The sequence below is a fragment of the Cladophialophora psammophila genome (assembly GCF_000585535.1).
Source record: "Cladophialophora psammophila CBS 110553 chromosome Unknown aczJe-supercont1.1, whole genome shotgun sequence".
Lineage (NCBI taxonomy): Eukaryota > Fungi > Ascomycota > Eurotiomycetes > Chaetothyriales > Herpotrichiellaceae > Cladophialophora > Cladophialophora psammophila.
In genome coordinates, this window is record NW_006912922.1 from 1,286,873 (window position 1) to 1,313,032 (window position 26,160).

At 53.5% G+C, this 26,160-nt stretch overlaps 6 protein-coding genes across 6 annotated transcripts; 1 reads left to right on the top strand and 5 right to left on the bottom strand.

The window, feature by feature from the left end:
* Positions 1 to 528: 528 nt before the first annotated feature.
* A1O5_00458 (uncharacterized protein) lies at positions 529 to 1,611 on the bottom strand (the record flags this gene model as incomplete). Its single annotated transcript, XM_007741077.1, has 1 exon — positions 529 to 1,611. The coding sequence occupies one exon, from the start codon at positions 1,609 to 1,611 to the stop codon at positions 529 to 531; it is 1,083 nt and encodes a 360-aa protein (XP_007739267.1).
* A 265-nt stretch (positions 1,612 to 1,876) lies between these two features.
* On the bottom strand, positions 1,877 to 2,788 carry A1O5_00459 (pep2-like protein; the record flags this gene model as incomplete). The annotated part of the gene is made up of 3 exons (XM_007741078.1): positions 1,877 to 2,128; positions 2,219 to 2,561; positions 2,661 to 2,788. The coding sequence occupies 3 exons, from the start codon at positions 2,786 to 2,788 to the stop codon at positions 1,877 to 1,879; spliced, it is 723 nt and encodes a 240-aa protein (XP_007739268.1).
* Positions 2,789 to 3,248: 460 nt separating this feature from the next.
* A1O5_00460 (uncharacterized protein) lies at positions 3,249 to 4,034 on the bottom strand (the record flags this gene model as incomplete). The annotated part of the gene is made up of 2 exons (XM_007741079.1): positions 3,249 to 3,754; positions 3,806 to 4,034. The coding sequence occupies 2 exons, from the start codon at positions 4,032 to 4,034 to the stop codon at positions 3,249 to 3,251; spliced, it is 735 nt and encodes a 244-aa protein (XP_007739269.1).
* A 1,011-nt stretch (positions 4,035 to 5,045) lies between these two features.
* A1O5_00461 (uncharacterized protein) lies at positions 5,046 to 7,157 on the bottom strand (the record flags this gene model as incomplete). Its single annotated transcript, XM_007741080.1, has 1 exon — positions 5,046 to 7,157. The coding sequence occupies one exon, from the start codon at positions 7,155 to 7,157 to the stop codon at positions 5,046 to 5,048; it is 2,112 nt and encodes a 703-aa protein (XP_007739270.1).
* Positions 7,158 to 7,980: 823 nt separating this feature from the next.
* A1O5_00462 (uncharacterized protein) lies at positions 7,981 to 9,843 on the bottom strand (the record flags this gene model as incomplete). The annotated part of the gene is made up of 2 exons (XM_007741081.1): positions 7,981 to 9,578; positions 9,648 to 9,843. 2 exons carry the CDS (start codon positions 9,841 to 9,843, stop codon positions 7,981 to 7,983), a joined length of 1,794 nt encoding a protein of 597 aa, XP_007739271.1.
* An 8,748-nt stretch (positions 9,844 to 18,591) lies between these two features.
* Positions 18,592 to 20,138, top strand: A1O5_00463 (uncharacterized protein; the record flags this gene model as incomplete). The annotated part of the gene is made up of 3 exons (XM_007741082.1): positions 18,592 to 19,512; positions 19,569 to 19,880; positions 19,935 to 20,138. 3 exons carry the CDS (start codon positions 18,592 to 18,594, stop codon positions 20,136 to 20,138), a joined length of 1,437 nt encoding a protein of 478 aa, XP_007739272.1.
* Between the last annotated feature and the right edge of the window lie 6,022 nt (positions 20,139 to 26,160).

The window sequence follows — 26,160 nt, forward strand, 5'->3', positions numbered from 1 at the left end:
CCCTGGGTAGTCAGGACCGTCTATCCACTCGACCATCCTCCTTCCTCTCTTCCTACCTCCCTTTAGTACTCCCTCAATCCCTCGCTCCCTCATCCTCCCTCCTCCCATTGTACAGCCAGTCTCGGAATTAGATTCTCTCCTTCACAGAAATCCCGAAGGCGGGAATTAATTGTATTATCCTATCCGACCTAAACCTATCCAAGCACACTGAGTGGCTGGCTAGGTCGGTAGGTAGGTGGATAGGTGTGTACTAACAGAGTAAGTAGGTAGGAGGGTACTAGACAGGAAGGTAAGCAGAAGACTCCGACGCGCCTGCAGCAGCATTAATCGTCATGGTTTGTTTGAGTCCGCGTGTGTGCAATTGAACGCCGCCGTCGTAAGTGCCTTGCCATATAACCGACTCAACCGTATTTATAGGGAGGTGAGTCTCAGATTAAAGCTTGCGCTTCAATGAGAACTTCTCAGTGTGACAACGAATTCGCTGTTCTCTCTTTCTTTACCGTCAACCCCAGACTCATCCTGTCGTTCTCATTCCTCGCCGCCCAGCGCCGCAGTACCCACGGGCACACTGATCCGCCCCGCCTCGATGACCGTCCTAACATCATCCAAGCGTCGCTGAAACCGATCGATCATCTCCTCCAGACTCTCCCTTTCCCTTTCCCTTTCCCTTTCTCTGTCGGCGTCTCCCATGGTCTTCTCTTTCTCTTTGCCCGCCGCAAGGTCGCTGGGGGTGTTTCCTCTCCCTTCGATCCTCAACATCAGCCCTTCCCCCTCTTCACTCGGTCCATCTCCAATGGTCGGCGCGGTCGAAATGCTGGTCCGCAAGACTTGCCATTCCGCGCTGAGACTGTGGGCGGATGTCGCCTCGAAGTTATAGGCAGGGGGGGCACTGCCCAAAGAAGCAACACCGGCAGGGGTGTTATCGTCTTGGTTCTGGGTGCGAGGCTGCGGATGCACGTCGAGGATTATGTAGTGCTCGCGCGTATCGGCCGTGGGAAGAGGAAGGCGGGGTGCATTGATACTGTCATCTTGACGATGAAGGCTCTGGTCCTGAGGACTGCAAGGTGCTTGTGCATGCGTATGTGAAATTGGCCGCCCCTGTCTTCCTGCTGTAGCACCAGTCTGATCCCCTCGCTGGGTGGGATCCAATGCCTCCAGACTCCTCAACGCAGCTTCGGTAATGATGTCCGCATCGTCGTCTGCAAAGATGTAGTAGACCGTGGGATGGTAGTGCTCGTTCGTGACGCTGTCTTCGATCAAGGTGAAGAAAGGCTGGAAGGACGGGATCGGCAGCTCTCCTGGATGGGCAGATGCAAGGCCGTGGCTGTAGTGCTCCGACTCCGCAACGGCGTGCTCCGAGTACTCTGGGTTGTTGAGGGTGAGACTTGGCCTGTGTCTGAGTTTAGCCTGTTGATGATTTGCGACGATAGGGTCGTCTTCAAAGTGCGGAGAGGGCAGGAGGCTGCGTGTTGCCGTGGACTGCTGTTGCGGTTGAGACGGAGGAGGACCGCCGCTGCTGCCAACACCACCACCAACGCTTGTGGTCCGCCGCGATGAGGGTTTCGACGGCGATGACGAGTGCGTGGGGACTTGACGGGGCTGCTGGGACATGTCACACGAAATGGAAATGCCAGAACGTCAGTTGCGAGGCTACATCGTGACAGATGGCCGCGGCTTTGATGGAAAGAAGATGTTGCTGGGCAAACGCGAGGCGGTTGTTCCCATGCAAGGCAAACAATTAATGTGGGGAATGTGGGGGGAGCAGGCAAGGCAGGTAAGGCTACAGGGCTATAGTACAAGGCTACGAGGCTGCGGCTGAGACACCGTTCACACCAACAGGGAGAATCTCTGTAGGCGGGGAGAGGTTTGCTCTGTTTTAGATCTCCATATCCTTTCCCTCGACCCAGGCTTTACACTGCCAATACAGAAGGTCATGCTTGTCTCCGCAGTCTTTGCTTCCGCCCTCCACACCATTCTCGCGCCTGTGCCCTGGCATGTCGCGGAGCACCGCGACGCCCATGGTCGCTTCCTGGAGGTAGGCCAGGTACCGATAACCACTCGGATAGTCCATCAAGCGCTCCTCGTCGAGGATGGGCACTTTTGCCGGATTCACGGGGATCAATTTGTCCTAGGTTGCAAGCCATTTCAGTTCTGCCGTCTGCACACATGGGAATGGGCTTGCCACCCCCCCCTCTCCCCCCTTTTCGTCCCCCCTTACCTTTTCATACCAATGCCTTACAAAGCGCGCCCGCCACTCGCCGGTCTCGGGCATCTTGACCCAGAAAAAGCAGAACCGGCAATCACTCTCCGCGTCGACCTCGCACCCGTGGACCGCGAATCGCTGCGTGATGGTCGCCTTCATCTTGGTCACCGCCCGCGTGGCCTCGCGGTTGATGTCGGTCGTGATCCCGTGGCAGCGGTGCATGATGAAGGCCCCTTTGTCCATGCCCGCCTGCGACGCCTCGATGAAGTCCAGATGGTGCGTTCTCCCCGTCCAGGTGGTGTAGATGTAAGCGTCGGGGTGGAAGATGGATTTGAGATTCTCCCATTCGCAGGCATCTCTGATCCCGGCATCATTATCATCAGCAGCGGCCTGACAACAAATGAAAGGCCGTGCATGTTAAGTTTTCGCGCGCTCAGAAAAGGGGGGGGAAGCTGACCGATAAAGAGGCCAGCCTTCCGCCAGCTCGCGCAATTTGTACCTCTCTAGCACGAGGTTGTCGGGTCCATTGTTGCGGATTGCATGTTCGGGGCGTGAGCCCGCCGGCAGGGAATGAAGATCAACCATTGCCCGTACGCAAGATCCCCGGGTAAATGGCGAGTCTGCTATAAACACTCAAGAGCGCTGGGTTAAGGAAGAAGAAAATACAAATCAAGTTGGAAAAACCAGAAGTCTCCCCACAAAGTCTGGCCATCGGACCGAGAATGTTCCCGAAAGCAAAGGCAGTTTTCGGCACACCTGCGGGATATACCAGCACATACAAGTACACGCGTAATGCGCGACAGTCTAGAATGGCGCCGATTCATGTGTTGATGTCGGTCATTCTGATTCCAATTTCATTGTCTCTGTCCCATGGCCTCTGGGAGACATCTAGACGCGGCCTATATTGACACAAAATTTGATAGTAATGCAACGATAGCCCTGGCAGCCTTGAAGACAAGCACCCTTTCGAATCTCTCCGCGCGCCCCTGACTGCGCGATCTGTCCGGGACACAACCACGGCCTCTTCGAGTTTGCAACGAATCCTCTATGGCCAACCAGTGCAATCATCGATCCATTCGGTTGTCGAACAATAGATCATTGGGATATCCGCCCTCTTTGCTTTCTCCTCCGACCTTTTCTCCATCTTGGGCTGCGCAGCGGGCTCCACACTCCGCTTCTTGACGGGAGCAGCGGGAGCAGCAGGAGCAGCAGCTTCGGATCGCTTGACAACGGGTTCAGGAGCAGGCCATCCAGTGCAGTCATCAATCCACTCGGTGGTAGAACAGTAAATAATAGGAGCCCGTTTCTCCACATCCTTGGTGTCTCTCTTCTTCAGGTCGTCCTTGACGGCATTTGGCGCCGGAGCTCCGCCGTCTGGGTTGGTCAAAGCACCGCCAAAGCCCATGAGCGTGTTCCAGGTCTCAGCGGTGGACCTGTCGCGAGTTCCTAAAGCTCGGATCTTGGCCTGGGACTCACGGCAAAGAGCCTTTGCAGCTTCATTTGCTCCACAGACGGTGGAAAGCTGGTCGCAGATTCGGTTGGTGATGATGTCTTGCAGCGCCATTAGTTACAGGTCAGAGACAATGCAGAGGGTGGACTTACTTGGGTTCGACACCTCTTGCTGGCCACGAGCACACAATGGGTCTGTGGGCAAGAAAGTAAAGTCCACTGAAGATCGTCCACCAAGTCCACCCTCAAACTTCATAGTCGGAAGACACAGGCCGAAGTCGGGATCCTCCTTTATGAGGGATTCCTTGCCGTAAGACATGACGGCAGCCGAGGCTGAACCAACAGCCACTATCAGGGCGACGGCGGTAGATTTGACAAACATTTTGATCTCGTGAGATGCCGGAAACAAATAAAGAACGTGAGATGTGTGTTCTTGGAAAGGAAGGACTGTAGAAAAGAGCCGACCAGCGGTAAAGAGCGAGAAAAATGGAAACAGAACGACGACAAGGGAAAGAACGTTTGGAAGAATGAGAAGGAGATGGACTTGGCAATGGACAGGTCTTGGTAGTTTCTTATAACCAATTGACCAGATCGCGCGGGTAGCAGAGGTGCCGGTTACATGTTTCGAACATGAGGCGGAGCGTGTCGTGGGTTGCGTTTCACGTGCAGCCAGGGGGCCTTTCCCCAACCACTTTTGGCGTCCGCCCACACAACACCTCAAACAAATCCGTCTTGGAGATGGAAGTATGGTTGTTTGGAGAAAAGTCCTGCAGCTGGTGATGGTAAGAGATGGGCCAAAAAGGAGCATAGGTGGCCTTTGTCTTTTGAGATGGAACAAAATTTCAATGACCCGCAGCCCACCACGCATTGAGAAAAGGTCCTAGAAATGCGGTGTTCGGCATGCGGCACGGGGCTCGTTCATGACGACCGAAACGGTTGGATTCATGCCACTCGATAACTCTATACCGACATCAGTGGTGGCAGACCATACTGACATATCTCATTATGCCCGAGCGCGGTTTGTTTGGAGGCACCATCAATCTGACCAGGACCTTGTGGACTTGTCGGAGAGAGGCACAGCGCAACAAGTTCGAGTGTAGAGTAAGCAGCAGAGTGAGACTGGAGTGCACAGCTTCCATACGACCCTTGGCCGTAATTACCTTCAGATCGTGCCCAGCAAGCATCTGAAGCACGATGGTGAAGCGGACACCGTCGCAGGAAAGGAGGAGGGAAGAGCTGAAAGGAGGGAGAAGCTCCGTAAGGGGCTTAGTACTCCACACACGTGCACTTAGGTCACGTGTGGTAGAGGTCGCCAGGTCGCTTGCTGTCACGTGATTATCACGTGCCCCTACTGTCAGGCCCTGCTCTCAAAATGATCCCTCCTTCGCGTTCGTCAATCGTTATCATTTCCTTCTTCATAAACTCTGGGTTGCCGTCTCTGCCGCCGTCGGTCAAGGGGATCAGCGCCGTGGCTACCCGCATCTGACTCATACTCGACGTCTCCTCCTTGCTCCTCTTCTCTCACCTCCTGCTCGTCCCTCTGCCATCGTGCCTCGTCTTCCTCATTCACCCTCACCCTTCTGTCCATTTCCTCCATAATATCTTGTCCCGGCAACAATATAGCACGGTCAATCGCCATTGGCAATATCCTGTGGCGACCCCTCAGCATGACCGTCATGAGGATCAGCTTAGACAAGGATTGCCATGTGCCGCAGAAACTGTAGTCTTCGTAGGGCACGCCCAGCGAGAGTCCGACGTTGCCATAGGCAGATACCGTTTCGAAAATGATGTCAAAGAGACCGGGTCCAAAGGCTGGATGCGGGGAAGGCAGCGACTCGGGTTCTGGTGGCGTGGTGGAGGCGGGAGGTGAGGGCGCTAGCTTATCACGCTCGATGATTGAAACAAGCCAGACGCAAGCTAGAATCCACCAGATATCATAGGCCAGCTGCCGTCGAAGATGCTGGCCCAGCGCGGATTTGACTGTTTGCGGCTTATCGATATTTTGGAGAGCAGCCTGCGTTTTCGAGCTGTCGTCTTGACCGAGAGATCGCTCCTCATAGACATTGGTCTGACGCACGGACAGGAGGATCGGAAAGACAGAAATGTACATGATAATCACGTACAAGAATTGAAGAGCTGGAGCAACGTCGGAGATGAGGATGATGTAGAAGCCTGAAGAGCGCAACCCCACTGATTGATACAGACCCTGGAACACGCGGAGCCCACTGGGGATAAGCGGGTCAACAGGTGTATAGTTGATGTTGAGGATGATGAACATAACCCAAGCTATGAGGTTAATGGCAATCTGGATAACCAGTAAGCCATATGTGTTCCTGGCAGGAAAAAGGAAAAGGTAACAGCGGCGGGGATGGTGCAGAAGGAATTGGAGTGAATGGTGTGTTTCCGAATGTCGCGGGACGATTTTGGAAAGGAGCCAGATGGTCAGACGGAGGAGGATTGGATAGAAAGTGTTCCCTGTGAAGATGATCATGCCGGTAAAGATCAGAATAATATAGTTGTTCCCCAGCGGAATCATGTTCGCGTTCAAGAGACTCAGACCGCTGTTGGTGTAGGCCGAGACACTGACAAACACAGACCACCATGCCGGGCTCAAATTGCCTGGTTGAGCCTCCCTGATCACATTTCCAGCACTGGTATCGCAGACATACGGCGTCATCACCACGATGATGAAAGACAGCCAAAAGACGGCATAGGCTGGTAACAGCCAAGTCAGAAGTCTCAGAGCGCGGTACTCAACTCCGCCTAGTTCCCGTTCTTGCTCGCTGGTTAAGGCACGAAATTGTCCCCTATGATCCAACGCGGGTTCAAAGGAGAGGTATGAGTGATCTGGCTTTTTTGGGGTGCCAAATCCCTCATATGTCCACCTTACCAGACGACCGGCGTAGTCCCACGGCGCGGGAAAGCCACCGTAACCTCGAATATAATGCTGGCGTCTGCGAGATGAAGATCGCGTCGGAGTCGTGGCATTCTCTCGTTCAGCAGGGGGGTTTATGCGCTGTCTCTTGCGAGCTTGTTGTGTAGTTGGACGATCCGAGCCAGTGGAAGGACATCCATTGGCCTCAATATCACTGGCAATCCTCCGTGCGGCCTCTGAATGTTGAAGGAATTCTCTGATATATTTCCCGAAGAAGTAGCGACGTACAATGACGACGGAAGTACTGACCAGGCTCAGATCTCCCATCAACATGTTCGCAAATAAGACGGACTGTTGAAAGCCATTCAACGAGCCAAGATTGACGGTGGTGAGACCGACACTGCACATGGCCGAACAGCACAGGAACAAGGCGTCTATATACCTGAGCCTAAAGCCTGAGGTGTTAGAACCCCAGAGGATCGCCGACGAGACCAGAATGGCAACGACAAAGTAGGCAAGATGGAGTCGATAGAAATTAGGCCGAACCAAGGTCTTCAGCCGGGAAAGCCTCGAGTGCTGCTGGGTTTGTTGGATGTCGCCGGCGACCTTCCTCCTCGCCCTCACCCTCATTTCGCAGACGATATAGGCGGGGCCCGAATGGCCCCTGAGATTTCATGCACCAACAGGCTCACATGCCGCAGGGGAGATCTTTGGATGGCATTGACCTGCACAAGCTCATTCCGCGTTGATGGTGCGCAACAGACTTTGGAAAGCATTGCGGTTCTTCAGACTCAGATCTCGATTGTCATTGGGTCTGAATGACATAATGGAGCCGCCACTTACATACCTCGTATGTACATACTGACCGCGTTATCAGGCCTGGATCCAGAGTGTGAAGCGCCGTGACATATTCGACAAGCTGTTGTCCAAGTCGAGCGCGATCTGGGATGTGATCAGGATTGTGAAAGAGCATCCTAGTCCGGAGTCTTTTGTACAGAGAGTTGTTCTTTGTGATACGCGACGCGAAACCCTCGGCCCAGTTATTGCACCTCTCAGACATTCGTTATCTACGCCATGCATACTTTTCAGAGTTGGGTGGAAAGGACAATGACGTTGACAAACTTCAGTGCAAGCCTTGCCACGGAGTGCGAAAACATGCCATTTGTCTCGCACTGCCTTGTTTCTCACCCTGAGTTCACTCCGCCATCAGCACAGTTTGGCCCTCAATGCTCGCCTGCCTGGTCGCTGTCGTAGGCCACGGCCATTCCTTTTCGTTACCCAAACATCTCGAAAAACCAGCCGACTCCCGCTTAGGGAGGATGGTATCTCATACAGGACCGTGATGCTCCCACATGTCTATTCCCGTCGAAAACCTTCAATGGCTCATGACAAGTTCATGCTCATACAATCATTGCTCATCCCTCCCAAATGCAGGTCTAGCCATAGACTTATTTTACTTGACTTCGTGTTCACGTCCCACGTTCTGTTCTTTCTTCTCTTGTCCCTCACGGATCGTCTCTGGCGCCACAGCAGCATAAGGATCCTCATCTACGTCACCTTCTTTGCCTGCTTGGCCTTCCACATCTTCAGCCGGCCTGGCGGTAACAGCCTCGTCCATATCCACATCCACGCCGGCCTTCTCCTTCTCCATAATCTCTGTCTCCGCTTCCGATTCGCTCTCTTCAACTCCGTCCGCGGACACCGTATCCTCATCGCCTTTGACCGTCCCCACACGGCCACCACGAAACATTCCACCAAAGGGTGACCTCTTCCTGGCCACTTTCGGGCTCGGTTCTTGCACTTCAATGACAACGGGCCCAGTCTCCTTCTCGGCGTACTTCTCAATAAACGCCTCCTTCAGGACTTCATAGAGGAAACTGTATTGCAATTCGTTCATCACCATCATCATACGCTGTTCGCGGAGCGTATTCACCGTTTCCCATATGAGATCCTCATCATCTTTTGGATCAGGCGTGCTTGCTTTTGGAGGTCCGCTTCTCCCCCAAGTGCTTGTGCCGTTGGAGTTTGTTGTCGGCGTATGCGTACCTGTTTGCAGAGGCGAACAGTTGACCAGTCGGCCTGATTCGAGCTCTTGTAGGAGGAAGTCCAGTGCTATCCAAGTGCCTGTCCGACCGACTCCAGCAGAACAGTGCACAATTCGGGGCGAATCGCCCGCCACGGTTCTGGACACCTTGGTCAGTTCGAGGAGAGCCTTCCGATCTTCTGCTTCTGGTTTGCCAAAATCTGGCCAACCATGGAACAGGTAATGGTAGATTGATTTGGATTCGCCATCGATCGTCAATCGAAGGGTTCGAACTTCACAACCGATCTTCGCATCGTAATGTAAGGAAAGGAGAGAGACCGAGCCACATTGGCCTTGCTCTTGGGCAGGAGCTTCTTGCCCTTGGTCTTCAGGACCCCCTGGGGGCTCGCTTTGAGGGTCTTCGGCATCTGTTCCAACACTATCAGTCTCAGCGCTTATCGCAGGGGGGTCCAGAAAGGGATCACCATCATCCACGGCGTCTGTCTCTCCATCATCATTCCCATCTTCGTGCGCAGGGAGGATTATTGTCGGGTTATCCATGTCGAGAGGGAAGTACGGGGCGCATTTCTCCTTGTTCCCTTCATAGAGCTGTGTGAGCATGATAATGACTCCAGCCTCGCCTGGTGTCTCTTGCATGACCATGTGCCAGAAGTGTGAGAATTGACCTTCCTTTGGACCTTGAGTAGCGATGTATTTGCTTTCGATTGGCGCTATCGAGGGAAGCAGGGGCTGACCGGTCAATGCTGGAGTTGAAGAGCCACTGCGGGATCTTTTGGCGAGGCGACTCTTGAGGGTGATGGGAGACGCATTGACGTAGTCAGACCCTCCAATTGGCTTCCTCAGTTTGACTCTCGACGACTCCCAGGGCTGAACATTGCCATAGCGATTGCGACTGATGACAGCCAACGAGCGATCGATCCGGAATGGAGACGTGTGGGGATTCTGCGAAGCATGCTGAAGGCGGTATCTCTGCTTCCACTCCAGTTCCTGAAAAGCCGACGAGATCTCTATGGCGTGCCAGTCAGATACTTGGGCGACTCACATGCGCTCATGATTTTATATCCATTAATACTTACTGGCTCGAGTTTTGTTCAGATAGGCAGGTATCTTGACATTCATCTGCTTTGCTGAGTCATCAGGCTTGCCAACTAGACCATTAGATTGTCCCTGGCCCCTGGAAGCCGGCCGAGAGACGTTGACCGGCATCTCTTGAGACCGCTGCCTCTTGATGGGTCCCTGCGGTGGGGTGCTCAAGGATAGAGATTGTGGCATGATGTTGGTGATCTCGGCGATGGTTGCTGCATCGGAGGAGTGAGATGAGCCAGCCCGACTCACCGAGGTTGAGAGAGGTGGCAGAGAAGAGGAACTGGTAGGTCGGATGGTCAGGGTTGGAGTAGGCTTGTTTTTCTTCCCAGACGTGTGGATATGTAGTCTTTGCAAAATTGATGGGCGTTTGGGAGGGGTTTGGTTTGACGATTCCCCAGAGGAAGGATCCTGAGGAGCGGCACCGGCTTTGTCGGCGAACAGCCTTGAGACGGTCGTTGTGATAGTGTGTGGCGATTGAGGAAAGGAGCAACAAACGATTGAGGTTCTCCAGATACAAGGGAAGGTCAGCACACGATTGCTGTGCGGACAAAGAACGGTTTGACGATGCTTGGCAAGAGCAGTGTTTGATGGTGGGTTGAGGTTGAGGCTGTCAAAGCTGCGGCTGCCGGACCTTGCAACCGACGGTTGGGCCGCTCAATGGATTTCCTTGGTTCAGTTCTTGGAGAGTCTTGGGCATCAAAGGTCACTGTCCAGTTGCGGTCGTCTCTCTATCGGTTGACCTGCGAGCCTCCAGATACGGAATGAGCCTTTATCGGTTTCAGGAAGCGCCGGAGGGGGTTTCGAGGTCTAGGGGTCACCCAGATGCTGCGCCGGGGGCAAGGAAAAGGAAGAATGTTCTTTTCAAGGTCCAAGGAGGCAGATAGCCGACAGCCTTGTTCCAATGAAGATGTTTTATGGATACTTTGATATGGGTTCTATGCTTAAGCGACAAGTGCATTGTTCCAATCAAGAGGAAATCCAGAGAGAACAAAGAGGCTGAATGGCTGACCTCATATTGCAGAGGGCCTAGCTGCAACCAAGCTTTTGGGCACGAGGTAAATCCGTGTAAATTACAGGCACCCTCTCGCATTTGTCACTGAGGTCTGGCTGAGCAGTGACAGTAGTACGAGGTACATATCTGTGTACAAATCTGTCATATTACGACAACCCAAACTGCTGCAAGCTGTCACCGGATGCGGAGATGATATTAATACTTCATCCATCCAAGACTTCGCCAGAACCATCATCAAACAATCGAACACCATCATCACCCCTATTACCGACCCCCTAATACAAACCCCTCACACTTCGATCCTCTTGAGGACTCATCGTCTAGAGACACTTCTCCGCCAACCTTTCGTCCAAGTTACGCGCGGCCTGCCGACCTGTTGCTTTGCCTCAATGTCCTGGTGGTGGCTTCTCGAGGTCTGCATGTTTCGCCGCTCATTCCGCCAGGAGACTATCCACTGACACTTCACACAGAAGCGATTAGTAGAAATGGTAGCCCGTCCTCGTCACAGGCCAGAACCTGACTTACCCACGCTCATCGAAGACGTCTAACCAGACTCAACCCTCCAGCTCCTTCGCAGCCCTTCCTTCCACCGCGGGGTCCAGCGAGTACACAAGAAAGTCCATGAACTCCAACACGGCAAACCGCCTGAATATTATGGCGGCACGCACCTCGATAGTACGTGCCCGGAAATCTCGTTTCTGTTCCCTTTGACGGCGTTCTTTCGTTGTGATCCCTGGACAGGACAAAGAACTACGCTCATATGTATGGCTTGTGAAACAGGCGAACAAGCCTCCGAGCGAGGCGTCGGGCACTTTCTCAAACTATTCTGGGAGGAGCTGAAGACAGGTCACAAGCCTGCACCGCCGCCAAAGAAGTGAAGAAGCGAAAAGCGGAAGAAAGCGCTGAAAAAAAAATTTTTGGTGGGCGAGTTTTTAAACGTATAAACGGTCACCGAACTTCTCGGTTTTGAACGGTTGTGAATTCGAGCGAGGGCGTTGGAGGCGCATACACGGCTTGCTTGCGGGATTCATTTGCTATGATGTGCCAGATACCACTGTTGAACAGGTTTGCGAATGCCTCCTTTATGAGGTTCATTGCGTAAAATCGCAAGAGAGGTATTATCAGGTATCAGCCCACATTTGATCTTGCATGATTACTCTCAACAATGGCACTGTCGTTCGGATCAAGGTAAGGCTTCGGTACAAGACACCGGCAGCGGTGTCGACCGATACTAAGAGCTCTAAATGCACTAAAGCTCAGGACAAATGCTACATCATCGGATAAAGATTGGGTTGGCTCATTCTCTATCTACATGGGGGCTCGACCCTCATTCCATCCGAAAAGCAGATTTCATGCCAGACGAGTTATTCTGTGTTGCTTCTCCTTCCAAACTTCACAGAGCTCACAACGAGGAACGGCGGACATGGAACCATCATGAAAAGTTGACTACCGAGCTTGCTATTGTGGGTCAGTCCAAGCGGACCTCTGATGGGTTGTGAAAGTGTTTCACTGTGCCACAACGTATGTGATGTCCTCTCTTTCTGCCCTCGGCGCTTCTGAACGATTGATGAGGTGGAGATACAACCAAAAGTCGACCAACCTGCCCCCCCAAAGGAGGCCCGGAGCTGGTGCCATCTGTCCTGGAGAAGATAAGTGACAGGAAATCCATTGATCTTCCCATGTTGCTGCCCAAGACTGTTTCCCTGAGGTAGTAGAGATCTGCATCTTCGAAGATGAGTCTTGAACGGACCTGGAACTCCCAATTTCGGGCCCGCCGCTTCCATTCGCTGGCTGGGGGCTTGACAGAGACCGTGAGCACAAGTCAACCGCCGGCGGCCCCGATCCAGCGGTGTGAGGGTCGACCAGATTCAGGAGTGTTGGACCACGATGGTATCTTGCTGCTGTCATGCACGTCAAACAATCCCCGGGAGGGCAGTCGGGAGATGCAGATGCCTGTAGTGGGATGGAAGGCGAGACAGATTTGAAAGCAGCTGGATCACAAAGGGTCCATTGCCAGCGGCCGGCCTCACACTGCAGCGGGAATGGAGTTCGATCAAGGGACACACGGCACATTATTTTTCAAACTGCCGTCATCCTTGTTAGGAACCTGCCGAATCTGTCAACACTTTTGCTCCTTCTCCCCACACGGCCTGAGAAATAATGCCGCCTGAAAAAAAAAAAAGGTGAGGTGAGTAAGATCTGCGAGCTTGAAAAGGCCACAGGCGTTGGCCAGAAGGAGTGTTCAGATTCCTGATCCACATACACAAGTCGCCCTACGCCATTATTGACGGTCAGCAGAGGTCGAGTTTCCCGAATAGCGACAGTGAGAGACTGGCTCGATGGCTTGTTTGTCAACCTGTGGTTGGTGAACCATTCATTTATTAGCGTTGTGTAACGGTTCAACGTCCAGCCAGTGCCACAAGTTTGAACCGTTGTCAGACAATCCAACCCGCGGATCCTGGTGATGCGACTGGTCCCCTCTCAACTCGCCAGGCTCGTGGGACGTTGGGGACGCTGGTATCGTTTCCCAGAAGTGCTCCACTGCATGGCTGTCCAAATTGAAGCCGAATCAGATGCAAAATCTGGTGTGTTTCGAAGCCCGAAATCAGCGCCGGGTTCGACAGATTTGACCGGATCTGGCGTGTGAAGAGTAATTGGATGTCATTGAAGGATCTCCGTGCGCCATTCGCGTCTTACTTGGGGCCAGATACACTTGGAAAACCAAGCCAGAATCGGCGCGACGTGTCTCCCAGGTCCCAAAGAGCAAAGCAGGGAGGGGGGTTCTCAAGGCTGACTGCGTTACTTGGCTATTCCTGCAATCAGTGGGACACATGTCATCTTGCTTGTAATAGAAATTGAGAGGCGCTAATGGTTCTCTGCAAGCTCGTCACCCACTCTCTCTTGGATGTACATCAACCTCCCAAACCTTGTGGTAGGTAGCCTCAGACAGCCGGAAAGAAAGGGCAAAGGTGTGCGTCATGGCATTCTTCTCCTTCAAACTGTCCAGAACATGTTCACCCAGATCCACTTGCACTTTTTGCGTTAAAAAACCCCCCCCCCCCGTGTTAGGTGAGAGGCGGTGGATTCCGGATGTGTTTAGTCATTGGCGATGTGATCTGGTTCTGTTGATGGCTGGTGGCCGACTGCTTGTTTGGTCAAGGCAAAACCCTGGGGTGCCAATTAGTGAACAATGCCTTTGATTGATATGCAGAGCTCCTGCGCAACCGTTGTGAACCTGCATGTCCACAAGTGACTAAGAAGTCATGGCAGGCGCCAGCCACCTACTGGGTAGTAACAACCTGACCGCTGGGGCAGAAGAGCGCAATCTAAGAGGTCAGTACGAGGTGTGTGACCGATGTGGTTCACATGCCCAGTTTTGCTCCCTGTCCGTTTGTTGGGTAGGGTATGTATCAGCAAGATCAGCTGTGCAACCATCGGTTGCAGGTAGCGGCCACGAAAAGGAGGAGCAGACCGATCCTACACCGGTTAGGGGCATTAGTCTGGACAAGTGTGGCTGGCGCTAAGACATGCAGGAGATCGTTGATCGCTCTTGGAAGGGGGGGCGGGCACCGATACCCAGATTCATAGTACCAAGGCCAAAAAGTCTTCCAGGTTGGCCAGTGGCGAGACGCCCGACATTGCTCCATCTCTGCATCTTGCAAGGAGGAAAAGGCCCAAGCGCTCACAGGCTTCCACTGGATTGGGCGAGATGCTCAGCTTCTCCGAACAGTTGTTACTCCATATTCTTGAAGCAGGGCTGAAAATAGACTAAAAGACGGTTGGTGCTGTTAACCACTAACCCAGAGGTTGTGATGGGGTGGAGAATGCCTTACAAAAAGCCTCTCAATCTGATCGTGAATCGGGCGGGTTGGACTTCGCCTGCCACGTGTTGGTGGCGTCCTGCCCGTTGCAACAATGCAAACGACACCCACCTGGGTCCATCACATCTGTTCAGCACATCACCGTACAACAGAGTGAATTGCTCAAGGTGGACAGAAGACAGTTGACAGCAGGAAGAGCCCTCAAAGAACTGCTATAGTGGACTGAGTGATCCTTGAAGGACTTCGGCTCGGTCAGGCTTCGAGGGTCTCGCTTGCGCCGTGTCTCTGAAGGGAGGGGGTTTTGGCCCATTGGGCCGTCATGCAAAAACAAGGGAAAATACGAGGGTGCGTTGCAGTCATCGTGGCCAACTCCAACTTCGCATGGTCCCTGGCAACGATGTACTTGTGTATTTGCGGGAATCTTCCCTAAGCGTGGTCTGATGCAGCTGGAACCATGTAGCCGATCAAACTCTGGGTGCCAGATGGGCAAGAGCTCTGGTGAATGGCATGCATGCTGTAGCCGTCTTGGCCCTCGAAGCAGCCAGAGACGTCACTGGCAGCTGTCAACGGCGACAGCGCTCATCCTTCTCCTCCCTAATCCTCTTCTGACTGGTTAACCCGAGTTCGATTCGAGAGGGACTGACGGACAGCGAGACACACTCGTATACAGTTACAGAAAAGCTGTGGTTTCAAGCCGTAATGCTCGCTCCACAACACGCCGGCGCCATCACTGACTGGTTGTGGGCTCAAATGCCCCATTCAGGGCAAGGTGACACAGCATCTGGGAGCATCACGGTTCGCAGCAACACATGCTCGATCCAGTCACCTGGAATGGCACTTGGTAGATTCCTGACATCTGTCAAGATGCGACTTTCCAGCTCCTCCGCAAGCTGTTAGCTCCAGCGAGTCAAGCTTGATGCGAGGCAGCCACATGGTTTCTGAATGGCCGCCACGAGCTGGAGACGGATCGGCGGCTTTCGTCGATGCTCGCAGCTTTCTATCAAGAATTGCAAGGCGACGGCATGGGCTCTAAGGGTTTCTGCCCAGGAGAGCAGTTGACGCCGCAGATCAACCTCTGAGGACTCGCGTACGTAGCAATGTCAAGAGGCAGCAGAATGCAGCCTCCCCGATACCAACTAAGCGACATTATTTGGTGGAAAGAGCCAGTCCAGATAGCCGAGGCCGATGGGTGATGGCGTTGGCGAAGGCAAATCTGAAGGTTCTCCTTAGGCCAAGAGGGGATTGGATACAGGAGCACCAGTAGTGTGGTGGGAACTCAGCTACAGTACTATAAGGGAGAAGACATTTGTTGGCCCAGCAAGAACCGGTCGGGCAACAAGACACAAAAAGAAAGTTCTATCGAGCGTCGATGCTGGCGCTGCCATAAACCAATAGTGGCGAAGCGATGCAACGATGATATACATTATGACGCTGGGGGCAGGAGATCAGAAGGCGCTGATACGTCCCGACGGATCGATCTGAAAGGGAGGATTGCAAAGTCTAAGCTCCAGCGCTGCCCGACTTGATTCGATAAGCTCTCGAATTCCACGTGTAATGGGATGATTGACGTTGGCGCTCAACTGGCTCGGAGTCCATTTTCCAACAGCTCAACGGAACAACCCTCGTCTTGCTCTTCGTGCTTGCTTGCTGACTTGTCAGGTGTCATCCAACGTGGCCCAGACAAGCTGGCTTTTGCCCCGAAGTCTATTTTGTGTAGGTGGGAAAGTCATCGGTAGCGAGCGTGATGGAGAGCACGTCAATGCTGAAACTTTGAAGGCCAACGTTTCCGTGGCCTGCTCGACGCGCGGGAGCATCGGACGACTGAGTTCGAGACTGTACCTCGTACTCTTTGGCATGTCTACCCTCGCCGGGAGATCGCAAGAGGCGCTGCTGTTAGTGTTATTTCCAGAGCTCAAAAGAAATTGAATAAATGGCCTTACTCCGTACGGTCAATCGGACGAGCAACTCCTGCATGCGTAGAATTGCTCACGAAAGGTTTCGCACTGGCGCCGGAGGCGCCTCGCTTAGCTGGGGGATCAGGACGGGGTGGAGTTGTCGTTTCCTGCGAGTTCGATGGAAAGTCAGCCAGCGATGACGGGTAAGGGCCTGGCGAGTGCTAGGCGAGATCAATTTGGGCATGGTGGGAAGCGGCAAATTGGTGCAAGATCCAGGTTCTGTGGGTGCAGGACGAATCCAGACTTGACCAGACTCAAATTGGATTTCTTACTGTGGTTACAGGTTACACGGCATGACAAGAAATAGGTGACAGTGAAGGAACCAGAGGCACCAGAGGAACCGGGCGGAAACTGACCCGGGGACTTTGAAGCTCTGTCAGTGGGTGAATGCGCCCGTATTGATCTCCACTGCACTAAATCAACAATTGCTTCGAGCAGTGCAGTTGCGGGCGGCAGTCGGCAAAGTTCTCAACCTCGAGGTTGCTGTTCTGGGACGACAGAGGCATGGACGATGAAGAGAGGGGGGAAAGGGTATGGAAAGGAGGTCAACGTGCGGAAGCGAGAAAGCAGATCTGGGCTATAGGTGCCTGTATCTATGTATTATGTACCGAGTAGCTGCCTGAGCATGCGAGCATCAAGGGAGCCCAGGACAACGGAACAGGTACCTAGGGCATCTCTGGAGGTGCGGCTGCTGCTCCTCCGATGCCCCAAAACAGTCGAACGATCGGTTTCCCAGGGAGGCGGGCAGGGTCTTTCGCCCCCCCCTCTAACTGGTGAGCCGACCTAAGTCTGCGCCCCTTGGCCCTAATACAGTGCCTAAACCCATTCATTCCTTAGCCGGGCAACTCTCTCCTTCCCCCTCCCCCCCGCTTTTCCTATGTCTCTTACCCACTGCATTCCAACCAGCTCCATCAACTTCCCAACTCCGACCCTTCCCCCCCCATCATCCCATCATCCCAACCCAAGCATCGTAGGCCGAGACCATGATCATCGCTCGACAAGGCTTGCCCCTGTCAGCCGTCTATCAGTCTATCAAGGAAAGAAAAAAGCCATCGCTCCTCCATCCCCCGGTCCGCGGTGGCTCGCTCGAGTCAAAAGAAGGCAAGACTGTACCCAAAACACTCTCTGCCCTAAGTAAAACGCCCTCTGCCTTGGAGGGCGTCACCAGTGTCAACCCACGTACGACGTATTTTTGACTCCGTGGCCCACCGCAAGCCCTCGAGCCCTCAAGCCCTCCAGAGTTTGTTCACTGGCTGACTTTTGCTGTTTGGGTCAGACTTCCAGAGAACACAACCCCCTTGTCGCCTCTCCTCCTCGACTCGGCCTGCGACTCGCCAAGGGCACAAAGCCCACTTTTCGGCTTTCACACACAGAACTCACACACCCAGCACCATCACCCACCAGCTGCACATCCGGATTCAAGGTTCCCACCTGCCCTCCGGCCCATGCTTAGCGCGATCTCTCGATCTTTCTCCGCCCATCTCGCTCTCTAAGACTTGCTCGTCTTCATTCTTTCCATCATCTAACCAACCTTCGACTCCGAATTCCGTCAAAACCCCCCTCCCATCGTCCACCCAACAACTCACGCTCAACACTCTGCTCTTGCGCCTCCTCCTTCTCTGAGATCCTCTTTTGCATCTCCTGCTCTTGCACATTCGTAGTTCGGCATCACCCTCTTCGACGACCTTCCCGCCGCGGTATTGAGCAGATCTTGAGTACTCGACCGTGAGCCGTGGGCGAGACTGCGCAGTTTGACAATTTCCATCCAGCCAACACCAAGGGTTGAAACTGTTCCTCAAATCGTCTTTGGTCCTGCTCGGTGTACTCAGCAAGGCAAATATCAAGACGGCCGATCAAGACGGCTCCTTGCACTGTTCATATCCATCTCGTTGGTGCAACGACAACAGTATTGGCCCAAGCCCTTGCGTGACGTTGGAGCGGGCGGACTTGCAACCTCTGCGGAAAGGTACATTGGGAGCAAAACATTTTCCTTTCCGCGGTCCAACCTCATGATTCATCGTGCTATTTTCAAACAATAGAATATCCATCATTGCTGGACCCGAGATTCCATACTCGACTCCCGTCACAATGGCGACAATAGATGCCGCCCCTCGACTGAGGTAATCTCTTACCCTCTGTTGAAGACATGAGCTTTGCTGATGTGATTATCAGAGACACGTTGCCGTCGATAAGTCATCTCGAGCTGGACACCCTCAGAACCGAGAGAAACGATCTCTCCAGGTATTCCCTCGGAAACGGCCTGAGCATCTCGACGGCACCCTTGGCTAGTCCCACGGCATCTATGTATTCAGGGCCCCCTCCGCCATACTCATGTGCACCGTCGACGGCAGGATCGACGACTGGCGTGTCTGGCTACATCTCTCCTCCCGAATCCACCACTCGACGCTCGACCCGGGACGAGAAGGATTCGCCTGACCTTCGCAAATCCCTGCCATCCATCCATGAGGCTCTGGGAGACAAGTCAATGCCCTTTTCAACCTCGTCTCAGCACCAGTCTTTGCCCACGCCTTCGACAGCCGTGGGCCAGTCGTTCTCCGAAGGCCCCAAGGGCCCTATGAATCCCTTTTCCCAACCAGCCCCTGGTGTGCCTGTCTTACGGGATGTGTTTTCGGCGCCTCAAATGACCGCATCAACACCGACGGAAACCCAGACGGCGAACCCGCCTTTCCCTCCGCCACCTGCTCCTGCACCCGATCCTCGCCAACCAGTCTCTCAGGCCTTTGGCTACCCAGGCTCTCCAACTTCTCAGCAACAGCCGTCAAATTTTCGTTCGTCTTCACTAGCGAATACTACGTTCACAAACCACAATGAGCCTGCCCCGCCGGCTAGGTCTCCCCAACCCTACGAGCCGCCGCCCAGACAGCAACAACAGCAACAGCAACAAGCGTTCCCACCATTCGGGAATCCCAGCTCCTCGAATGCACCGTCTTCTACAAATGAGGTGTTCCAATTTACTGCAGGCTCGAAACCAGCGAACGAGGCCCAGTACAACGAGGCCGTTAAGAGGCATCTGGAATCATTTGACGCTGAGATAGGGCTCAATGAAGTTTGTTATCTCCGCCTCCTCCCCGACGTATAATGTGGCTCTGACTATGTCTCCAGATTAGCGATGGCTCTCTCCGTACCCTGGAGTTTGCCCGGACTTGGGGTCAACGATTCCACCACGGGAGTCGGTCGGGTTACGGACATGAATTTTTACCCTCAGCAGCCGAGGTGGACGAGATGCTCCGTTTTACCCATCGCTCGTACGAAATCCTCTCTTTCATACGAGAAGTGGTACTTGTTCGAGAGGCTGCCAAAGCCGAGCAGCAAGCTCGACTTGTTCGGGGCGCTCCAGTTGAAGAAGACTACCAGGCCCCATCCGACGAATACAAAGGCGGCGCATATACAAGCGATGCGAAGAAGCGACGTGGAGTCAGTATATATCATCAGCCGCAGCAGCGCGACTCTAACTGACTGGTGTTACAGAAAGCCGCGCCGCCCGGCCGATGTCACAGCTGCAACCGAGCCGAGACGCCTGAATGGCGAAGAGGCCCAGACGGAGCACGCACCTTGTGTAATGCATGTGGCCTTCACTATGCAAAACTCACACGAAAATTAGGCATCAACAAGGCGGCAGCCATGACCGGAGCAAACCTTCGCCCTAAAAATGCCGACTCCACGAGGCCGTAACGAGCGCCTGCTTCCCATCATGGCGGGGTGGGGGGATTGCAGGCGGAATACGGACACAGGCGACGAATCTACTTGTTGACATACGTGCGAAATCTCTATTAGGAGATATGTTTACGACTATGTGGTTGAATGCTCGGGCACGTTTATGACGAAACCTTGGAGGAGTTTAAGCGGTCTTTTGCGTTCTTTTTTCATTTCACTGGTGCTGACAGGGACACAATATTGGAGCACTTATGGAAATCATGTGTTTGGCTCAACGGACTGTACAGATGAAGCCTGGAGTCGTGGAACGACCAAAAAATACCTGGGGGAAAAAAGACGGCGTCACTGTGTACAGTCTTTCATGCCTTATTAGAGGCATTACGGGGAGCTTGGGCGAAACCATCGTCGGGGATGGGGGTGGCCACATAAGGCTTGTTCTCTCTGATACCCCGACCAATGCCTTATTATAGGCATGCGGAGCATTCTGGCTCCGTGAAAATATGTTTTACGATATTGTTATTGCTTAGTGACAAGGCGGGCTTGCCGGGGGGGGGGAGGGTTGGATGGTGGATGACGAGTGATGGATCAGAATAGTTGTATGAGCAGATACTGGGGAAGGTTTCGGGTTGTGGCTGTTTCGAGGTTTGGCTTGACACTTTCCACGGTCGACGGAAGTGCAGACGAAGAGAAAATGAGCTGATCCTCAAGCAGGCCCATGGTCTCCATCGGATGTCTGTTCGACCTCTGGTTCGGCGGCGGCAGCCACTGTCGGGAAAGGTTTCTCAGGGCCATGATTATTACACACGCACACACACAGAGTACGGAATATTCAAGCAAGGATCGCAACCAAAAATAACAGAGACTATTGTCAATCAATACTATGGCAGCAGCCGCAGGGCTCAACTTGATTGTGCTCTATTTCGTTTCCTGGTGTTTTGCTTTCTGTCATGCCAGGCTTTGAAGCTACAGACCTCGAGCATGCCCCTAGGTCTTTTAGCACACCTTGATTCCCCGATCAGCCGGACCAAGACTCCTTACAGCCTGCGAGACATTGGGCATAGCGTGGATGTATTCGCTGACCTGGTTGAGGTAGCCAGAGAGGCCCAAGACCTCTGGTGTCTTTGGTCGCTCACGTGTCCCGTACTGATTCTGTACTTGGTATGTACGAGGACTTTTGACTGCCGGCATTTTCCTAGCGACCAAGAGTCAGACGCCACCGGACGACTGTTAGATCACTGGATCGAGATCTAGCACTAACACACTCAGACATTTTTGCTGCACAGAACCCACTTGCCCCCAAAACTGGGTTGAAGAGCGGCCAAACAGACCTTGTTCGTTTCGAGCCAAGGACTCGTTTTCTCGCATCGGAGGGGGCAAAAGTTGAGCAAGAGGAGCAGAGGAATTCGAGTCAGCACTGCCTTGCCAGAGTCACACCACTTGATGGGGTCGTCAAGCCAATAGACGGTACGATCCAGTCTAAAAGTTCAGCGAGCCCGCAAAAGCCAGCAAGCCATCCGGGACGCAGGCTCCGGAGGAATCTTGTCTGGTCTCTGAACTAGCTTCCAAGTTGGCCGGCGATAGACACAAGGGACGCGAACTAAGATACTCGAATATGCAGCCCGGACAGTTGTCGAGCTGCGAGCCACCGTTTTGGGCGATTCCACCTAGCCCGTCCAACAACGGTTGCCCACTACCTGGAAGGGGGGCATGTTTTGGGCCTGGCCTCTTTGAGCCCAAACGGAGTCACGCTGCTAACCAGCATCCAGGTTTTGAGAGTTGCGACAGGATTTGCCGGTCATGATCGGCACATGCTTTTGGGATAGTCGCATGGTCCATGTCTACCGCGACCCAGAGTAAGGGAAGGCAAGGAAGTCTACTGGGTAGTGGCCCAGTCGACAGGGTAATCGACTTCGCACCCCTACATCGCCAACCCAGGATCGGCGCTTGCTCGCCCCGCTTACCCTGTTTCTGATCTGCAAGCCATCTTCCATTTGACTTTGGTCTGTGCATGATCCATGCCATCGACCAGCGTTTCAGTTGGTTGGCTCCGAGGGACATCACGCAAAATTGTGCGAGTACCTACTTATATCAGAGAGGCTTCACGTGGGGGGAGGGGCGGGGATCACAAACGGAACGCCTCGGGACTTTCCAACTGCCATGACATGAGCCACGGTCATCTGGCACCGGGCACTGTGGCTGGGCTGCGTTTCCGTCCACTGCCCTGCACGGTCGTGCTGATTGGTTTCACGAGGGATAGCAGCGAAAGAACCGTTTCAGAAAGAGACAGACACGCGGCCGAGGGAAGCACAATTCACTTCGCCATGAAATCTTCCGTTTCTAGGAGCCAACCGATGTGCAACAAGCACCAGACACCGCACTTGGACAAGGGCTGCTGAGGGGTGTTGTGCGCGGGGGACTGACAACAAATGGCACCAATGAGCAGGTGAGTATTGGAGCTCTCTCTACGAGTACAATCTACATAGGTACGCACCTCCGTCCTGATCGGCTGAGACGGTGACTGTAGGAGGGAAAGGCGAGATCTCCCGGAGGAATCCGCTACCATCTGCATCTGCTTTGGCCCCGGGCAAGATCCCAGATCCGTGCATTCCAGGGATACATACTCGGTACATACCATGAGAAGGACCAGATATCAGAGATTGTCGCAGAGCAGATCACGATGCCCAACATCAACCCCGAGCATCCGAGAAGAGGCCGAAAGTCTCCAGGGTGGAGAGCAGGGATGAGCAGGGATGAGCAGGGATGAGCAGGGCTGGTTGCTAAAGCTCGAATCATTTCCTCCGTGTTGTGCAACGGAACAGAGGGCCCGCCCTCACCTGCCATTTTCTGTTCTCGTCGATTTTACATCATTGGGTGTGAACATATGTACTTGTAGACGGAGTACCTCGTAAAGTGGTTCGACTAACAAGTACCCAGTACTTCCGGAGACTCCATGATTGGGAGCCGGCATTCCAGAGTGGAAAGTGGAAAGTGGAAAGTGGAAAGTGGAAAGTGGAAAGGCGTTGATGGATGAATGCGGTTCCCGAGTCCCTGCACTGGGTACTGGGTACTGGGTACTGGGTACTCGGCAGGTACTGCTCGCTGGGTAAGTCCCCAACCTCCCTCGTCTCCCCACCATCCCATATTACGTCAGAGAGCGCAGCTACTGTACTGGGTACATGCCAGGCTGCTTGCGCCTGCGCCAGGGGGCTTCAGCTTCCACCTTCCAAAAGTGCCGGTCTCATCCATCTCTGCCATCACCCAAGCAACAACCCTTCTCTTTTTCAAAGGCCACCACCTCCTGCTCTCACATCGATCCTTTTATGCAATACCAGCACAATTCCGACCAATGGACAGCGAAACCCGAGAAACGCATGCTCTGAAGCAGTTCTGTTGCCGCCCTTCGTGTCCCTTTACCAAGCCTTCTGCACTCACTACCCGGTAACACGGACAAGAGGTCACACATCCATCGTCAAAAGCTTCGGGCTTTGTGGCGTGGCCTGGACCAGTCGATGGATCCTTCCAGACGCCGCCAACGCCAAACTCCTTCTGGCTCCAAACGGCCAATGCCTAGCGCCCCAAGACCCAAGGGGCCAAGTCACAACGGTTGATCACCCTTTTAAGCGGCCCCTGTCGCGTCTACCTGATGTTCACCCTCGAGGACGCACCCGCCCACCCCCCTGGACCTGGTCTCTCACAGTTGGCCAGCGACCTATTACTTGATGTAGGAGTCTCCCAATGATCGCGAGTCACCAGGCCCACGATCGTAGCGTCTGCCATCAAAGGCGGAGCCTCCAAAGCTCCGTGCTGCATCACATGGTTTCCACAAGAACTTAGCTCTTGAGATGAATCCAAATTCACTCGTCTGGGCACCAGGCAAAATATGAAACCTACAAGTGCAGGCGAAAAACTTCAAATTCAATCACCTTCGTATCGGTATCGGCGTTCAGTCTGCTAAAAGCTTGGGTCATGGCCCGGAAAAGAGTCAGGCCACTACAACTCCACTCACAGGGAATATTATGGAGACGACGCAAGTTCCCCGAAACCGGGGCTTTGCATCTCTCATCCAGAGCTAACCGGGTAGGTAAGTACGTTGCTGATTGAGAACTTCCTAGCCGTTAACCGGAGCGGAGGGAAGATGTGACAAGTCGGACGAGCAGTGGTCAGCTTGTCCTGTCCCACTTTCCGTGACCCTAGCAAAGAGAGCGTGCTCCTCTTCCGCCCGGATGCTCGCCTCCATGGCCACTTCAACCTTATCCTTCCCTGATACCCGCATCAGCACGATTCCGGTTAGGCGTGATCGAAGATCGCTCTCTTCGACTTGCCTGCTCGATTCAACTTGTCGTTCACTGTGCTGTGGCGCCGTAACCGAGATGAGATATGGAGATGCGTGTGAAGCGACATCTCAATGTCTCAAAAATGGCGGTACCTACTGTAGGTACGAGGTACTTAGGCACAATCAGTTGCGGCACAGGCGACGGTATTCCTTTGAAACCGGCATGCGTGGTAAGAGGTACTCTTCACGGCTAGTCCACCAAGTTCTGGTCTTTTACTTAGGTAGACACGCGTCGGACGGGAAAGCCTGAAACTTCAGCATTACAATAGACTCGTTTCAGCGTCTCCGTCGAGCCGGGGGCCTTTTTCTGGGCCTTGCAAACAACCCCAGCTTAACGAAGATAGCTAAGGAAGTACGAGAGGCCAATCGCTCTCGTCGCGCCCAACGAATCGTATAGCACCAACCCTATTCCTAAAATGTGCATTGAGCGAAGCCCATTGGGTCAGTTCACTTACAAGGACATGCCGGAAAGTTTCGCTGGGCCGCGGCCTTTGGCAGTGCCAAACTTTCTCGTACCCAGTACATCAAAGCATTGAGAACATGTTCTCCCAAAGCCCTCGTTTAGTTTTACCTTCTGTGCCGGAAAGATTGCCAGAAAGATCTGTGCCGCAGCGTCCGGCTAGCCGCAATACTTCTTTGTGTTGGCGCTGGAAGGAGACCGGGCTTCATAGCATCGCTAATCGTCGTTTCGACTACTGAACAGGCTCGCCGAGGCCTAAATTGGGGTTCCATTTTTCAATTCCTAGAGACGCTTACGGAGCACTTCCCTCGAATTGACATTGTCAGATATCCACTTCTCTACTTGTTAGTCTTGCTGCGAGTCCATGTGATCCAGCAAGACTGTCTCTCGCTGACAACATGCACTGGATTCAGAGGCGTCAAAACGTCATCGACAGTTCGGTCATTGTGCCCATGGATCGAGATCGTTTACGCATCTACGCGTCACCAGACGACAATGCTACCTGTTGGCAGCTTTTCTTGGGCTCTGATATCGAGTTTTGATACATGCCTGAGAGCGAGTTGAGTAGGGGGCATATTTCGACTTACAGTATGTGGAGGACGTTCCCGGAAACATCGATCTAACAGAGGGCGAACCTTCTGAATCGATCGCCCATCCGCTCACTTCGACTTTCTGACTTGGGTTCCAAACGTGATCTTCCAAAGGATGCTTGTCTGCCTATGTGGGACTGAAATGCTGTCCCTACCTAAGGCTGGCAGGTATTGGAGTCAAGGTGGATGTTGCAAGAGAACGGATACCGATGATCCTGTCAGGGGGTCTAACCACTACCCAGTATGTATGACATGGATGCTGCACCGTTGGGGGTCTCTGTGTCGATCACGAAAGCATGCGGCCGGTGGGCCATCTGAGATCTGCTGGAAGTGTCCCCATTGCAAGAACTCGGTCGCGCTGGTTTCGAGGCCAGAACCGTGGCCAAGGGTGTGTCCTCGCAGCACTGGATTTCAGCAGTTTAGCTCGCCAGATACGAAGCCACTGTCTCTATATCTCAATTCATGTCACACACGATCCGCAACGCCACAGAGGGCCAAATAAAGAGGAAAACGTGCCCCGGACGCTGTTGCACAACAATCACGGGGATTTCTGGTGAATGTGTCCCCCTCTTCGAGTCGACTGGCTCTGCGTGAGATGAGATTATGTGGTCCTTGAATTTGGCCAATCACGGCGACAAGACGCCAAAAACTGCAGAC